Raw genomic sequence first — 18,671 nt, forward strand, 5'->3', positions numbered from 1 at the left:
AATACGATTGGATATACAAGGCTCAAGATTCTCGTAAACTCAACGGCACTAAATGAATGATGATACTTCCTCTGGGAACAACTTGATGGTACTGAACTGGGTACCACAATTATTAATAGTTCTACACAAGTAAACATACAGTCATCAATGAGTAATTTATAGTTTTCCTGTCTATTGTTATGCATCCGCTTTGTTATGTGTGAAATCGAACTTGACAGTTTGCAAATAAAAGATAATCTAATCAATTTAAAATGTAATCAACATATTGGGGACAATGGTGGATGTCGTCATGTTTTCCCTGTTGAAAGCGACAATTGACAATGATTAGATAATCAATCAATCAAAAAACAAAACCACGTGTTGTCGTTGATATTTTTTCCCTTTTTATTCTATGCAGAGAGATTTAAGACGAGAATGCGGCAAACATTAGCAAAAACACTAACACCTTTTTGTCTAACTTTACCATTTGTGTATAATCCATTTACAACTACTAATATAGGTGACAGAAATGGGACTACACAATTTACAGGAGCTGGATCTATGCATAATTAATTAATGATGCATGCTCTCCTATTTTAGACAGTAAAAATACAAGACTGATTAAAAAGGAGCACCCCTCTACTGCTCACAAATAAATTCATCCCTCTTTAATCAAAGTTTAACACACCGCCCTTCAGGTCAAATAGCTTATCCCCTCGGATATCCTCTCACACGTATACTTTTGTCCATCTGATCCCCCACCCAACCTCCCCCCCAACTTTGAAAGCTTTGCGATCTGCCATCACGAGCATCACAAACTCGCGTGCAACCGGAGCTGCACGACTTGCAGCCATTTAGATGCCTTTTGTGGAACTTTTACTCGGACTTCACTGCTTTCAAAGTACGGCGTGAAACACCTGAACGCCACATGGGAAGAATGTCGCACAATAGCAGGGACATACTTAATTGAATTCGACGGGGGATAAATCCATGTTTATGAGAACGAATTGTGAGATGGAAAATCTACAGTTGATATTTTTTGATTTCTACTAAATGTGCCTTTTTCATGCAAGGTGCCTTTTTTTTGTTTTTGTATTTTTGTTTTGTTTTTGTATCTTTGTTTTGTTTTTGTCTTTTTTTAGTTTAGTTTTTGTATTTTTTGTTTTGTTTTTGTTTCTTGTTTGGCAACTCAAGTGCGCACCGACGCATAAAGAGGAGCGCTTTTATATTTATTTTTTAATGTATTTTTTTAAATAATGTAGCCTGCTTAAAATCAATATACTAGTAAAAGCACTACTTGGGTCGGAGTTAAAGTTAACTTGTGGGGTGTTATTTAGAATGCATGTTTATGAAGTATAAGACACAACGTTGTAGTCTACTGAAATAGAAAACCCCATCTTCAGATGTACTTACATTTTTTTTAATTTATTTCCTTTACTTTATCAGCATGTGGACGGATGGTAGTTTGCACACATTAGCCTGGCTTGCAGCACCTTCCCCATATGCCTAAACAACGTTCTGATAAATGTGCTCATCTTGTTCAGCATCTTCTGCTGAGATGTTGTACGAGCAGCATAGTCAGCATTAGGTGTTTCTATCTTCAATTTTATTATTGTGTGGTGCATCGCTCGCTTGGTACCAGCAGCAGTTTTCTCTAGTGATTTTCTGTAGTCATGAGAGAAGATGATGGATAGGAAAAAGTACACATTTTACTTGTAAAATGTAGTGGAGTGGAAGTGAAGTACGCATATGTGAAAATTGTACTTCAGTACAATCAAGTATTTGTACACTCTTACAACACAAGGCTACACCTGATAGCCAGCTCTTATTCTCCTGACTCCCCCACACAAAATAGAGTCATGTCTCCCACAATGGTCGAGCACAACAGCTTGGATGTTATGTGCCTGAATAAATACTGCAACAGCTCGTCGTCGTCGTCCAGCTCCGAGAACGAAAAAACTATTTGGACAAAGCTGAAGCTGAATTTGGCAGAGGATTACCCGAGAAAGAACGCCGAGATTCTGAGCGGACAATACGGGACCAACGTGTTGCTGATTGGAGCGGCACTTATGCTCGCCCTGGCCCACCACAACCCATCTGTCAAGGAAGATCACCTTTTGTCATTTCTCACCTGCCTCATGATACTCCAGCTTGTCTGGATGTTGTGGTACATGATAGTGAGACGCAGGCATAAGAACACACGCACAGAGAAGGACGTCCATGCCACCACATGCTGGATCAGAGGTGAGTTCCACCTTAGGATGTTGCAATGCTCAATACTTGCATGAATGAAACTGCTCACAATACTAAATTTTGGACTTACAGTCAGAATGCGGCCTTTTTTCTGGCATTCTGAACAATTTTACTGATCATTTTCTTATTTTATGGCTGGCTACCTCTGAAAAAATGTCACGTTTGTATTGTGTCAAGTGACATATACTTGCCACGTATTTCAACATCCAGGGAGGATAACACCAAACAATTGAATATTGCATGAAGCATGATTTCATTTTGATCTTCTCATCAGGAGGTTTGACTCTTCTTGCACTCCTCTCCATGATTATGGACGTGTTCCGAATTGGATATTATGTTGGATATCAAGGCTGTGTGTCGGCTATTCTTGGGGTTTACCCCGTCATCCATGCAAGTCACACTATCTCACAGGTAAGTTTAAAAGATAATTAAAGTGATAAGTGGCACGCAATCATCTAGTTTAGGTGGTACCATAATGTGCCTTTTTTAAGTGAAGGCCATGTGAGCTTGTGTGTCAATATCTTCAGAGGTTTGTTCATGTTGTGCAATTGAATTAAATATTAGTTATGTATTCCTATGATTGTTCTGGTATTCATCGGGCTTCTTTTCAGCTGAAGTGAATTACGTTTTTCTTTACAGGTGCACTTTCTTTGGTTTCACATCAAGGATGTCATTAAAAGCTTTGAAACATTAGAGAGGTATGTTTTTTTTTTTTTACTGAATTGGCTGTCACGTGACTGTGGAATCGTCTTTTAAATTCTCATTAATAAAATTCATGCACTTTTCACAAACCTTGCTTTTAAATACTTTGCCATCTCAGGTTTGGTGTAATCCACGCAGTCTTTACCAACCTTCTCCTCTGGTCCAGTGGCGTGATGTCAGAAGCCGAGCACTTCTTGAACAACCATAAGAGAAGGCTCTCTGCTCTGGGATATGAAAACCTCACTATAGGTAAGGACCAAGGATCGATTGTTGGACGGTACATGGAAATTAAGTACAATAGTTGAATTGAGAGCACATTTCATTGGTTCTAAGAAAAAAACAAGATGAGAAGGGTTTACTAGAGGAAGCCAGGTGAACTCGCCGGCCCGGCAGGTCTTATTCGTGTCAAACATTTCTCGATTAGGTTTCAGGCCATGCACTGTGTCGTACTGAGGTTTCCTCCCCTGCCTTTACTACACACTTGAGCCATTGCCACCCTGCTTGGCAACCCCCTTCTTGACCTCACACGGCTTTATCCCAGGCTGCTTACTCTCAAGGGTGCTGCAATTACAGTAACTGATACATCTAAGCTGAGGGTTGTGGGCTTCAGGTACTCCTCCTCATATCCGGCCGACTGTGAGGCTGGCTGCACCCCTGACTGTTGTTCCCTTTTTAATTAAAGAGGGCAGCTCTGTCGTGGTGACCCTTGGGAGGGGGGTGAGGGTATGGGGCGGTTGAGGCTACATGGCTAAGTTTGTGAAGGTGATCTTTTGAGGGACTTTCAGCCTAAAATGGTCTTGTTAACTTGATCAAGGTAAAGCCTGATTATAAATTTAGAAATATAAAATTAAACAAACTTGATGGCAGGGGAACTTTGATACATATAGAAAGAAATACACGTTGTTTGAATGGGTCTTGCCACAATGTCATAGGACAGCTCATAATCTTGACATGACATCTGTTATCAATATGAAGGACTATGAAATGATGTAAAAGTAAATCAATGTCACTTTTGATGCAAAGTGGACATTGATTTCAATGTTTGGGTTATGACACCAATTGCCACCTGTCACAAGCACTCATCTGTGCTCATTATAAATTATTATTATTAGTGGTAGTTGACAGTTTAGTCATCCTAAAACCAACCATTTTCTTTGTATTTGCAGTTCACAATGAGCCTCAGTGTAACTGCACCACTAGCACTTGCTCCATGTTCTCCAGCAGCCTCTACTATCTCTATCCCTTCAACATCGAGTACCACATCTTTGTCTCGGCTATGCTCTTTGTCATGTGGAAGAACATTGGGAGGACAATGGACTTTTCTTCTAACCAGAAACGCTTGGCTACCAAAACCCAAGGTTTGACCCTAGGCCCCATTCTGGGCCTAGTTGCCCTTGCCAGCACCATTGGCATTCTGGTGGTTTACATAACCCACGTGGAGGGTTCAGTTCAAACACGGCGCTCAGCAATTTCCATGTTCTACATTTACGGGATCGTCATGCTGGTGTTTATGTGTTCTGCCTGTGCTTCAGGTTTGCTTATATATCGGGCAGATCACATAGCACCAGATGTTTCAAAGAACCCCTCCAGGCAGCTGGATACAGAGCTGCTTTTTGGATCATCTATCGGCTCATGGTTCATGTCCTGGTGCAGCATCGTGGCCGTGCTGGGAGCCACCAGCAGCCCCCCTTACCGATGGACCAATTTAATCTATTCTCTGCTCGTTGTATTGGAGAAGTGCATCCAGAATCTCTTTATCATAGAATCTCTGTACCGCCGGCAGGAAAACGCCGGGCGGGGTGACCCCGAATTAGTAGCTTCGCCTGAAATCTTCTCAGTGACTTCCTCTCTGGCCCCATCTTACAATGGCATCTTCAACCGAGCTTATGACACACCCGACAGGGCTTGTGTCGCCATGGAAAATGAGCAGGAAGAGAGTGGAAAGGTGTACAAATGTCCGAGGGAACCATCATCTGAGGTGCCAACGCCCTTTGGAAACCAAGTGGCCGACACTCCAAACTTCAAGAGGCAAATCCTGAAGAACATTTCTGTCTTCCTGATTATGTGCAACATCTCGGTAAGCAATCAATGTCATTTTACGATGATCTTTCATTTAAATATGGCAAAATATATGAACCATGAAACCCCACAATTTCCAGCACCAATCGAATATGATCACCTTTATGCCACAAATTGCATCAAAATAATTTCTTGTCAACATGGTACCACAAAATTTCACTAGTCAGCATAGTAATAGTCATACTATTTCTTTTTCCTTAGCACATCAACACAAATAGTTGGCAATTTTTGGCAGATAATGGAGTAAAAGCAATTTTTAAAAAGATAAAGGGTGAATTTACCAAGGCCAAACAGATGGAAAAAAAAGTGCTAGAACAAGGTGGTTCTGCCATGTCAAATCAAAAGCCTTAATTGCCATTACACAGCTGCGTATAACAAAATTGGTGGAGTGCATTTTCCCAGTAAAAACATAAAAAGGCAATGTTAATCTTTACGTGATGTTCACACCTGAAGTTTTTGCGATTGATAAATAGTTTTTAAAAGAAGAAAGTGTAGACTTACTGACTTTTCCCACCAGCCCTAAAACCAATTTTATCCATGAACTGACATTTTGACACAGCAAGGGGAATCATGTTCTGGAAGAATAGATGAGTAAACATGCTTATGGTGAATTTTGATGCTATCTAACTGAGGCAAGATATCAGTTTTCTTATGTTGAGCTCTATCTCAATGAAAGGGTTTCTTTGTTTTCCAGCTCATTGGCAAACTATAGATGCGCCTTACTGTTCTTAAAAAAATGCTACAGCATACAGTGTTCTTTTACTTCCAGGAAAGAGTACATATTTTGAATCGTATTACACAAGGCTAAGCAGTCTTATTTGTTCCAATTGTGGTTGGGGACATTATAGAGGATAAAGAAACTTTATGTCTTAATCCTTATGAATATTCAGTAATGAGGCCCTGATACTAACAATCTATGTTCTTCCCAGCTTTGGATCCTCCCTGCTTTTGGTTGTCGACCTCAGTATGAAAACGGTTTGGAGCAGGAGGCATTCGGTTTCAGCATATGGACTACCACACTCAACTTTGCGGTTCCTTTAAACCTTTTTTATCGCATGCACTCAGTTGCTTCTCTATTCGAGGTCTTCCGTCGCGTCTGACAAAAGCGCAACAATATAAAATAAGACTGGCCAATTCTGACTACTCAAGAGTTTCACGGCTCAAACACTCACCAAACTTGAAAGTAAGCCATGGTGCCCAAGACAACATTCCGTCTTCAACATTAATTCTTGATTCCCACAAGAAATCTCAAAATAGCACTGCATTTTATACATTCATGTGCAAATGGCCCACAAAATATTTTTGTCTTGGAAGAAGAGTTCTCAAAATCGTGCATCAGTTTTTACATTTGGTTTCAATGGAGAGCTAGATTACCATTCTCATCTCATCTCATTTTCTGCACCGATTTATCTTCACTAGGGTCACGGGGGGTGTTGGAGCCTATCCCAGCTGCCTTCAGGCACCAGGCGGGGGACACCCTGAATTGGTGGCCAGCCAATCGCAGGGCACAAGGAGACAAACAACCAATCACGCTCACACTCATACCTAGGGGCAATTTAGTGTCCAATCAGCCTTGCATGCATGCCTTTGGAATGTGGGAGGAAACCAGAGTACCCGGAGAAAACCTACGCAGGCCAAGGGAGAACATGCAAACTTTACACAGTTGGACCCACCTAGATTTGAACCCAGGTCCCCCACTGTGAGCCTGACGTGCTAACCACTCACCATTTGGCTGCCCCAAATTTGCATTCCAATGCTAAATTTATATTTTATCCAAAAAAAATCTGTTGAAATACAACTGCAGTTTTTTTTTGTTTTTTTTAAACTTCCTCAACGTGTTTAGGTTTAGAATTCATATTCAACATGCTGGCGGAACAAAGGTGTCATTATGTTTTATTTTAAGGGTGAAATTTGAACATGCTGCATTCATTCATATTGTATCCTCAAATATTAGTCAATGTAAACAATGATGGTCTGATAGGCTAAAATGCCTTTGCAATAATTTGATGTACAGTGAAAGTTCTCAATGTGGTGCAACATACCACCATCTCATCATGTGCCAACATAAACATACATTTGTGTCTTTTCCAGTGAAAATATACCATGTATAACATCTTTGTATATATTTAGGATCAGTATCATCATTCTGTCATTGACTGGGACATGATTTTTTTGTGAAAATCACATGAACTGGTGCTCAAATGAAATTTTGTGTACAGTAGTGACAAAATAAACGATCTTTTTTTAAATTCATTATGCCATACTGGCTTTCCAATGTGTTGTATCAGTTACCAACTCGTCTTGCACTGTCGTAATTCGGCCACATGGTGTCACCATGTATTCGCAATGCAACTACTATAGTTGACGTTGAATTCACTCAAAACTAGGGCTGTACACTAATAAAATTGAGTACATGAAATCAGAACACCGTGATAAAATAGTTGTCATTATGTGTTTGGCTTTTGACATGTATCATTGGGATTTTGGTCAAAACGTTCTATAAAGCCACAACCAAATACATTATACAAACATGATAATTTCTTTGCAATGCAACAGCCCAGTCTATATACAATGTAGGTATATATTTTCTACTAAAAATGTCATTTTATTACCAAATGGAAGGTATTATTTTGTGTCCATATATGTATTTTTATGTTATATCGAACTATGTACACAATCATTCATTTGTTCATTTTAGGAACGACTTTATCCTCATTAGGGTGATTGGGGGTGCTGAAGATGGAAATCATGCAAACTCCACACCGTTGAACAGACCTGGATTTTAACCCAGGACCCAAGAACTATGAGGTTGACACGCTAACCACTCACCCACTGGGCCATCTTTAAATATATCTTAAAAAGTATTTTATTATATTATTATAATTGAAAGAAAACCAGGACAATTTGAATTGCTGCATTCCCCTACAAAGGCTGGAGCTTTCTGATCCAATGTAACATTTCAGACGTATGTAATTTATTTCAGTGACCCATTCCCCACCTCTATCATTCACAATTTCAGTGGTTAGCCTCATGGCGTGCGTGTGTGTGCTGCCTCTTGACATTGCATCCGAGATTAGGTTACTCTAGAGAATTTGGCACTGGGTGACCGGGGGATTATTTTGACGTAGTGTCAGACCGATTTGACAGGCACACAGACGCGTCTAAAAATAACCGTGATGCGGGCCAAGCCGTAACTTGGTCTCTGCCTTGGCGCAGACGCACGTAGTATTTGACGCAGAGGTTCATTCATCGCGTGTCCTCTCTCAGCGTTCACCATTGGTGTGAATGTGACTCACCTGCAGGCACCCCATGCAAACAAAGATAAACAAACCATGCTGGCCTTGGCTTGTTTAAACTCTGGCCAGTAAAAAAGAAATCCTTTTGAACCATTATGGTGTTTTATTGATGATTGGGGGTAAATTCATAATCAAGTTCAACACCATGTGGTACCTCTCTACTTATGAATGCTTCTACATAAGAAAAAATCAGATTACAAAAAGCCTAAGGGGGGAAACAATCCAAGATACGAAAAAATCCAAGTAGTTCCGAAATGCTTCCGCTGCAGTGAAAGAACAAAACATTGTTCAGCCTGTCAGGAATATTGTGGCTTACTCACATCCCAGCTCTAATGCAGTGCGTAAAGGAGGTGAGTCGGCTGGACTGACTGTCAGAATCCTTGTAGTTGCCACTTATATTTTAAAGTTTTCCAAATCTGGGCACAGAAAGACAAACCATGAGCACCCAGCTCTGCATTTCTGTCAGGTATTGTCCAGAAGCTAAAGGATTGTTTTATTTTATATGGTTTAGAGAGGACTTTTACCTCAAAGATGTAGAAAATCTTTCCATGAGCAAAAGCAAACTTTTGAATTTTGTACAAAATCATTTGGAGATTGTCTTCCTGTGTGAGATCTCCATGCAATAAATCATATTTTGTACTGTGGTTCTCAAGACATGGCTGCAGGCCACTATTTTGATTTTCATTAGACTGCCCAGCTGTAGGGCTCACTCGGGCTCAATCCTTGTTCCCATTGTTCTTATTAATTATTAATTCTCTACTTCACATTGTGAGAATGTCGCTCGGCGGTGCAGTGGTTCTTTTGCCTGACTTCGGTGTGGGCAATCGTGGGATCAATTCCCACTCGGTGGCGTTGAGATTGTTTGTACGATTTTTTTGTCTGTCCCTCTGTGTGCCCTACGCCTGACGACCACTCTGGGGTGTAGTCTATATGTAGTCGGCCTTTCCCCCCAACGTCTGTTGGGATAGGTTCCAGCACCCCACGACTCTGACAAGGATAAGCAATGTTGAAAAGGATTGAATAAACATTGTTAGAAGGCTATTTCCTCGCGAGAAATCACCAAGAACAAAGAGCCATCGTCCAGACATCTAATATGCGCAGCCTAATTAAACTTTTGAATCGTAACATGTCCAATATCGAATTCAGCACCATGGACAGTTCCCCACCGCCTTTTTGGTGGTTTCTGCGCAGGGGGAACATTTCCCGGCCTTTGTCGGGGTAGGACACATCTCCTGGCAAAGTTGCTTTTTCCACACCCCCCTTTTCTTTCTAACGCAGTGCGTAACTCTACGCCTAAAGGAGGCGTGATGCACCTGACAGTAGTTGCACTGATTGTGCATGGGAATCCCTCCGTTCACTCTCACGCTGTGTGAGTGGGTGAGAGGACCGGGGCTGCAGCATGAGCTCGCCGATGCGTGCCGAGTTCCAGCAACTCACTTCGGAGGCGCGTCCCCATCACCCCCACCGCGCGTCGACCATCCACCATGTCCACGATGCGGTTTTAATGAGCGCGGCCGTCCTTCCGCGAAGGCTGCGCGCGGCGGCGCCTCTTGAACGGGCGCATGGAGAAGCCTGAGAAGTACCTGTCGTCGGTGCAGGGGACCGACCCCGCGCCTCCACCGCGCGGGGAGACCATGTGGAACGGCACCGAGTCACAGGTGACCGGCGACGGCGAGAGAGACGGCGTGGTTTTGCGCGCCCTGACCGGGTGTTTGCTCTTCCTCCTGATCCTGTGGACGCTCATGGGGAACATCCTGGTGTGCGCCGCGGTGCTGCGCTCCCACCACCTGCGGACAAAAGTGACCAACGTCTTCATCGTGTCCTTGGCTCTGTCGGATCTGTTTGTGGCCGTGCTAGTGATGCCCTGGAAGGCTGTGGCTGAGGTAGCGGGATACTGGCCATTTGGCACTTTCTGTAACATCTGGGTGGCGTTTGATATCATGTGCTCCACCGCCTCCATCCTCAACCTTTGCATCATCAGTGTGGACAGATACTGGGCCATCTCCAGTCCCTTTCGCTACGAGAGGAAAATGACTCCGAGAGTGGCGTTTGTCATGATTAGCGTCACTTGGACGTTGTCAGTGCTCATTTCATTCATACCGGTCCAGCTCAACTGGCACAAAGCCAGCGGGGGTGTCTCGGCTGGGGCTAGCAATTCCTCCACAGGTCGCTGGATTGAGGAAAACTGTGACTCCAGTCTGAGCAGGGAATACGCCATCTCCTCCTCGTTAATTAGTTTCTACATCCCCGTAGCAATTATGATTGTGACATACACCCGAATATACCGGATTGCTCAAATCCAAATTAGGAGAATAGCTTCTCTGGAGAGAGCTGCGGAACACGCGCAAAGTTGCAGGTCAAACAGAATAGAGTGCCAACACCACAACACTTTAAAGACGTCTATCAAGCGGGAAACCAAAGTCTTCAAGACACTCTCTGTGATTATGGGGGTCTTTGTGTGCTGCTGGCTGCCCTTCTTTGTCCTCAACTGCATGGTTCCTTTCTGCGACAAGCCGCCCACTGACCAGCATGCGGGTCTGCCCTGCGTCAGCGAGACCACCTTCGATGTGTTTGTGTGGTTCGGCTGGACCAACTCATCCTTGAACCCCATCATTTACGCCTTCAACGCCGAGTTTAGGAAAGCCTTTGCCAGCTTGTTGGGCTGCCGCTACTTTTGCTCCAACACCCCCGTGGAAACTGTCAACATCAGCAATGAGTTAGTGTCCTATAACCAGGATACTATGTTCCACAAGGAGATGGCCAGCGCCTATGTCAACATGATACCCAATGTAGTGGAATGCGAGGAGACTTTTGACAGGCTCTCGCAGCTTACTGTTAACAATGACAACGCCACCAACTCGGTGTGCGATTTGGAGGACTGTGAGGCTGTTATCAGTCTCGACAGGATGTCCCCATTCATGCCCAATGGATTACATTAACCCCAGCCGCCACGATAACACCCACCAACAGAACCCGCTGTCCGTAATTGGATGTACTAGTAACCACTTTGTTGGTCTGTTCTCCTCCTCGCAGGTCAGGTCCACGCTGTCAACAATACTATCCTTTTCTGTCCCTAAAATTCTCATGGGGCTGGTTTTTTTTTCATTCTGGTTCCCTTTCCAAGCTTTTAAGATGTTTTCCAAAGCTGTCAAGAGTATACTTCATTCCAACGACAAGTCACTGTAGTCCTAAAGCTACAGTGATATACTACTCCCCACCCCTTGAGTGTAATGTGTGTGTGTGTGTGTACTTCTGTGTGACCTACTCACGGGAACTTGAGGCAATACCTGTGTCTGCCACCAACCAGCCACCCTGCTACCAAGTTTGCTGGGATTTTGTTGTTCTGGGGGAAAAAAGGACAAGAAAATTAGTGTTTATTTCCATTAAAAAAGTAATGTTTGTGTTAATTTGTTCAGAGGTTCAATGTTGTTGGAAGTGGTGATTTCTACAACTTTTGTCTCATTCATTTCACCCATCAGATTAGAACTACTCTTCGAAACAAGAACATGAAAATTGATAAAATTGATTCAGAATAAATTGGGCGATTGATTAGTTTTTCTGACTTTTCTGACAATCTGTATTCATTGAAATATAAGAATCGTATTTGACATCCCTATCCTAGTACGTACCCTCCTCCGCTGCTTAATTCTATTTTGTAGCTCTGACTTGTCTTTACTATGAGTGTGAAAATGGCCTTACAGAAAGTGCAAACCAGACAGTTTAACCCAAATGCAGTCATTTCAGCGCCTTATAGCTCATTCAAAGAATGAATTGTTGTTGTATATGGTTTTACATGATGTCAAAATGCAGTATTAAAGTGTTTACCTCTACCCTCTCCAAGTGACTCCTACGGGGATTTTTATGCAGTTTGGTGGCAACCGTTGATAGTTAATTGTATTATCCAATTGCACAAAAAGCTTGACAATATATAATAGTGTACAAAAAAATAAAACAACGTAGCAGCTAAATCAGTGGTAGCTGTCACTTCAGCGAATAAATTTTGTATTTTTAGGACACTGTCAAAACAAGTGTTACATTTGGATGTCCATTTGAACAGACTGTCCTAAATAACCAAAGATTTCAAAGCGCTAATAAATTAATCAAACAGATGGAAAACGAGGGAGTCCCCAGCGCTAGTGCATCATTTGTCAAAAATGCCGGAATAGATGAGTACACTTCTCCTTCAGTGTATTACATAGGTGACCTGAATGTATTATATTACTTACTGTCCTTTAAACAGTGAATGGTGTCATTATTTGCCTAATAAAATGCTGAACAGAGAGGTGCCGTCCATGTGTATGTTTAACAACACAATGAAATGCATTACCGTCTGGTGTATATTGACATTACTGTCTACATACTGTAAGTACGACTAAATCATTTGGCACAGACAAGCTATATTTGCCAAGCAATAATTTTCTGCCAAATTGACATTGGTCAGAATAATTAAGACTCTTGTTTCTATTTCATGTGATACTTTAATTGCAATATGAATGTTATTTTGGAACTCAGAGTTTAAATGTTTTACACAGAAGGAGGAATATGGGCCGTGAGCCTTGATGCCACTGCTTTCACATTAATATTTTTGACTATAATATTTCAAGGAAATTCACACAATTATATTTCCTCTAATCAGAGAACCAAGTTGCTGCAATGAAAAATTGATTAAATAGTCACGTTAGGAGCTTGTTTGGTTTAATTGGAGCCACTGAGGGGATGTACCGTTTTCCACCTCCGCCATGTTGCTGATCCCTTGAGAAACAATTTTGATATTAAGTCGCGTTTAACACATTTGAAAAGTACTAAGTGTTAATCTGGCTATAAATCATGGGATTCTGATTACTGTTTAGTAATGTAAGGTATGTATTTACACTTGCGATGTTAACGGCAATAGAAATGCCATTACTTAACAATGACATTTAGTTGAAGTAAACATTCTTTACTCTACCTGCCATGAGGCTCATGGGGGGCGGGAGGTGCTGAATCCTATCCCAGCTAACTATGGGCGGGGGGGACACCTTGAATTTGGGGGCCAGCCAATCGCAGGGCACTCTTCTCATATATACTGTATAAATATACATACGTACATACAATATATATTGTCTGTGTCCTTGTAGTAAAAATATAAGGGTGTCTTGACATCGTTATTCAGTCATGACAGGAGGGCTGGGGAGGAATAGAGGTTGGCTTTGGGGGTTACACCACATGTCAGGTCGCATTCATCAAAAACAACTCTGCACAAACAATACTTGCACGACACACACACACACACACACACACACACCTCTGTACAAATGCATTTAAAACACATTCTTTTGCCGAAAAGCTCTGAGAGAGCTGCTTTCAATGTATGCTTGGCCATTCCTGGCATGCCCTATCTAATGTTTTCTATCACCTCAGATTTTGCCTTCCTTTACCCCTTGAAATCTCCAAGGAGTTGGGTACCAATGGTGATTGACATCTCTTTGAGCATTTCTGGTCCTGCATGGGGGCTTATTGAGTGAAAACTTTGACTTTCATGACTGACTTGGGAAGACCTTATGTCTTGTATTTGTCTTCTTTTATATTTATAGATGGAATGGTATGGGAATACGGGATGAAAGCTTCTGTGGCGAGTACAATTCCTTACGTTGTAAAACCCTTGTTTCTTAAGACATGGTACTCATAAATTCTGATTATAGTATAATCCTGACTAGCCTGCGTTATGACACGATACACAGGAAAATTCTTCTCTATTTGTGCTTGTTAACAGTTAATTTAATTCACATCACGATCACAGGGTTCGTGCACTTGGCGATGTGAGTGTTGCCCAAACTTATTAAGACTGAAAGGAAATAGCATTTGTATTACACTTAACACAACCTGTCAGCCCGCACAGCACACCACCAAAAATAGTTCACCATTTATTCTCAAATGGTAGAGAATAAATGGAAATTGTATATATTTTTGGTGGTGTGCTGTATTCAGTCTGACAAAGCCAAAAAAAAGGAATGAAATAATGAAAATGTGTTTCTATCCTATTCTGTCCGGTCCTATTCTATCCAAGGCTTACGACAGAAATAGAAAATGGACCATCAAAAGTTGTATAAAGGCCATTCTCTAAGATTCCCACAAAATGCCCTTCCCCCTCCCTAACCATACCCTTGCTACTGACAGATGGTTGAAATATTCTCTAGTCTTGCTGAGTATGAGAACTCTGCAAATAAAGAGGTCTAGGTCACTGCTAATAAGCATGTGACCACCTATACACTTGCAGCAGAAAAAAAATCCATAACCTTGATAGAAATGATACTTTTTAAATGAGTTGTTGATTGACAATCTGGCTGTGATGACTAATTGTGGCTAAGCAGGGAGTTAAGGACATTTGTTCCACTTAGACTGAATTATTATAGGCTATCTCTATAGCTTTTACAAGTTAATATTATTCATATATTGGAAGCTGATATTTAGTAATAACTGCAGCAATCATACACAGTAGATTTCCTTTTTTGTGACATAAATAACACCTGTCAGAAAGGTGATGAGAATGGTTTATGAAAGATGACAATAATTATGGCATGAGTGCCAGTAGGTTGAATGAACCATTATCAATATAGACATTAATCATGGAAGACCTTTGTGAATAAGAGTTGACCTCTGTCTGGTTTAACAAATCGGTGACGTAAATGAATATATGTTAACAACAGGAATAAAATGGATTACTCGTAGTACTAATAAGGAAAAAGTTAAGTAGGCTGACTGACAAAATTCTTTAGAATTTTCCAAACAACGTTAAACACATTCAGCCCCCTGGGTTATTTTTTTCCCACACAAGTCCATAGCATACAGTAAAAAAAGAAAAAAACTGACATTCAGTCATTGTCCAAGGGATTCACGTCAATGCCAGCCCCCCATGTTCAAGGCGAGCAGTAATTTCACTCTCCTTGAATTTGCAGGCATGTCAGCCTCAGCTCTCGGCTAGGCGGAAGGTGGTTAATCCTGGTTGGGCGTTGACCCGCATTGGAGCTGTCAAGAACAAGCTTAGTTCATGTGGTCTGCTGGACCAGTGGATACAGACCGAACCTGAAAATGGAAGAGAGAATAAGTCTGCCAAAACATCGTCGCAGCCAGGCGTGAACTGGTGCAGTTGAATGCCTGAAGCATCACAGTCCACTTGTACAACTGCAGTGGCTTTGAAGCCAACAAGGCCGGCAGGGAGGTCTCTGTTCAGAATGTAAAGTGTTGCACATTTTTTATTGTTTTTTATTTGAATTTAATAAAATGTTTTGAGTTTTCATTTAAAAGAGATTAACAACTAAAACTTGAGACAAATCTGGCATATAAGCACTGATACAGAAAAGCCTTTGGGGGGGGATGAGTTTAAATGAATGTTCTCACAATTGAAAACCTTTTTTTAATAAGAGGCATCATTTGTCAAAATACTATATCCCACTAGAATACCAGATTTTGTGATGCCATTTAGTTATTAGTATTATAACTGGCAACTGAACAATACCAATATAACCAATCTTCTCGTCCCTATAAGAAAAAAGCTTACATGAAAAATGTCATAATAATTGCAATCTAACATAGCCTAAAAAAAATGCACAAAGGCCATGTAAATTTGTCAAAGAGGAAATATGTATATAAACATTTGTATTTAATATCCAAGATTTCTAGGATTGGCAATGGGAAAAATCCCCCACAAATTGGGAATTTTGAGTCATAACCAAGTGAGTTGGAGTTTAACAAATGAGATGCATGGCAAATGTAACCATACTATTTAATTGCATCACTGATACAGTTTAAGATGTCAAGTGCTCAGATCATTATATCAAGATTCGTTCATGCATACCAATTTGTGTAATTGCCACTCTGATTGTCTTTTTATCATTTACACTGGGTTGATAAAGTCCAATCCAATCTTTATTGTCTGTGAACATGACACACCAATTTCGCATGGTGTCGGTAGTTGACAGGATCATTTGGAATTAGCATGCCTGAATGAATCTTTCAATCATAACATTAAATCTCTCATCTGGAGCCAGACATAGTAGCTTAATACGCTGGTATTTTCAAAGGCTTATTTGTTTTTTTTTGTGGTTTACAGCCATCTTTGAGATGTGTTTGATAAGTTTCCTTCATTCCTATGCCATTAGATGGTGATTTGTATATAATCTGTTTTTACGGAATCAGATTTGTGTCAAAAACGATTCAGATTTAATATGTATCTGTAAGAAAACTTTCTTGAAGTAAAAATATAAAGTGTCTGAAAAAAAGTGTTGGTAACCTGCAATAAGAATTGCAAAAAAACACACGGCTGTTTTGGAATATTGCTTCCCGTTAACAAGATATGAAAAGCAAGAATAATAGCAGGGTATCCAAATGAATGAACACAATTACAGTGTGAACTCTTGTAAAAAAAAACATCACCAAAACTGAAATATGTGATATACTGCCTACTTAATACGAGCAGCATTATCATTTTACAGTTGTCGGATATCCATATGCAAAATGCCATCCTCTCTGGGGAACTTTTATCCTCAGTACTGCTACTGATCAACAGATTTTTAGAACTAGTTTGTTCACGGTTGGTCTGCTTCAGTTTTCCCTTTGTTGTAATTGCATAAACGTATATACTAGGGGTGGCCAACTCCAGTCCTCGAGATCCCCAATCCAGTCTGTTTTCCATGTTTCCTTCCACCAACACACCTGAATCCAGTAAGCGGGATAAGTATGAAGCTTTTGGCCAGCTTGCTAATGAGTTGATCATTGGATTCATGTGTAGTAGAGGAAGGAGCAATGGAAAACAGACTGGACTTAGCCATCCCTGGTATATACAGTCATTATATTTCTTTCCTTTTATATGCTCCCTATTGCACTTGTCCTCATTATGGTGGCAAGTAAGCTGAATCCTATCCCATTTGTGTCCATTTTAATGTAAAGCAGACGTGGCAAACGCTACAAATCAACTGACATATTTATTTTCATCACCTTTGCTTGTGAAAGCGGTTGTTTCCTTATGTCTCGACAAGTCGCCAGGTGGCTTTCACACTTGGAGGTAGCATCTGGAGTAGATATATCACTGGCTGACTATTTCTGGTGTTGTACCCGTGATTTTCTTTCACGGGTAGAAGGTGGTATTGTTTCGCCTTTAACAGACGGGTGAAATAATCAGACAGGCTCTTTGTTGTCTTTCCAAAACCAACTTTAGTTATTTAAGCAATTCACACAAAACATAATATACAATAACACTCAAATATATACATAGTAACATATTAACAACCCGTTATAATCCAAAGCAATGTACTTGCTGCATAAACGATTATAACTTATGAGTATTGTAACTTGTTACTTTTTGTTCCGGCCGTCATTTACTGCATACTATTATGCTACTGTTATAACGGCGGCCGAAAGTAGCCTGCTGTAGACAATGCGCCCGAGACGCGCACATTCGCGCACACACATAAAAAAAAAGTCAACAACCCACGGTCGAAGGTAGCTCGCTTTAAACAATACCCGAGACTCGCACATTTACTCGCACACATGAAAAAGTAAATAATCAGCGGCCGAAGGTAGCTTGCTGTAAACAATACCCGAGCCTCGCACATTTACGCGCACACATAAAGAAGTAAACAATCAGCGGCCGAAGGTAGCTCGCTGTAAACAATGCACCCGAGACGCGCACATTCGCGCACACACATAAAAGTAAACAAGCATCACTTAAGCATTACGTTCTCTCTGACATGTTACTATTGCCTCTTGCACATCTCACACTCAGTCGTTATACAAAACAAAGCAACATACCTTTAACAGACGGGTGAAATAATCAGACAGGCTCTTTGTTGTCTTTCCAAAACCAACTTGGATAACTGTCTGAATAGCCCGTTATTATACCCTACCAAGGTCTATGACCATTGGTTAGTCATTACGTCATCGCCCCTTGTTTTTCGCATGCTAGCGGCATGAGTCCCCTTTCAACTTAACACCTGCACTCATATATAACATCAACTAATTAACCCTGTCACACTAGCGGCATGAGTCCCTTTTTAACTTAACTCCTGCACTCATGTCTAACATCAATCACTTCACCCTGTCACACTCTCCCCCACAAAAACAAATGTCGTCCCGACATTAATATGCTCCCAAACATTTCCACTTTGGTGAGCCGATGCTCATTACAGTCCAGGCGACACGGCCATAGTTCAAATATAATCCACAACTCGTACGGTCCACGTTTTACTGGATGGCACAGTAATCACAGTCCATAACAGTCCATAACAGTCCATAACAGTCCATGACAGTCCATAACAGTCCATGACAGTCCAAGCTTGTTGGAGTCCAAACAAAAAAGGTGGCTGCAGGTAATATGGATGCAGGTGT

General features: G+C 41.2%; 2 protein-coding genes across 2 annotated transcripts; both read left to right on the forward strand.

Annotated features, from left to right (window-relative positions):
- The first annotated feature begins 1,838 nt into the window (after window positions 1–1,838).
- otop1 (otopetrin 1) lies at window positions 1,839–6,113 on the forward strand. The gene is made up of 6 exons (XM_077726919.1): window positions 1,839–2,223; window positions 2,507–2,643; window positions 2,872–2,930; window positions 3,053–3,183; window positions 4,101–5,011; window positions 5,943–6,113. The coding sequence occupies exons 1-6, from the start codon at window positions 1,839–1,841 to the stop codon at window positions 6,111–6,113; spliced, it is 1,794 nt and encodes a 597-aa protein (XP_077583045.1).
- A 3,309-nt stretch (window positions 6,114–9,422) lies between these two features.
- Window positions 9,423–12,562, forward strand: drd5a (dopamine receptor D5a). The gene has a single exon (XM_077727135.1). The coding sequence runs from the start codon at window positions 9,872–9,874 to the stop codon at window positions 11,246–11,248; it is 1,377 nt and encodes a 458-aa protein (XP_077583261.1). The 5' UTR covers window positions 9,423–9,871; the 3' UTR covers window positions 11,249–12,562.
- Window positions 12,563–18,671: the final 6,109 nt, after the last annotated feature.

Source organism: Stigmatopora nigra, chromosome 10 (assembly GCF_051989575.1).
Source record: "Stigmatopora nigra isolate UIUO_SnigA chromosome 10, RoL_Snig_1.1, whole genome shotgun sequence".
In the NCBI taxonomy this organism is placed as follows: Eukaryota; Metazoa; Chordata; class Actinopteri; order Syngnathiformes; family Syngnathidae; genus Stigmatopora; species Stigmatopora nigra.

Coding starts and splice junctions, on each gene's coding strand:
- otop1 (XM_077726919.1), top strand. CDS start 1,839: ATGTCTCCCACAATGGTCGAGCACAACAGCTTGGATGTTATGTGCCTG. Junction 2,224..2,506: donor CACCACATGCTGGATCAGAG/GTGAGTTCCACC, acceptor TCTTCTCATCAG/GAGGTTTGACTCTTCTTGCA. Junction 3,184..4,100: donor ATATGAAAACCTCACTATAG/GTAAGGACCAAG, acceptor TTGTATTTGCAG/TTCACAATGAGCCTCAGTGT.
- drd5a (XM_077727135.1), top strand. CDS start 9,872: ATGGAGAAGCCTGAGAAGTACCTGTCGTCGGTGCAGGGGACCGACCCC.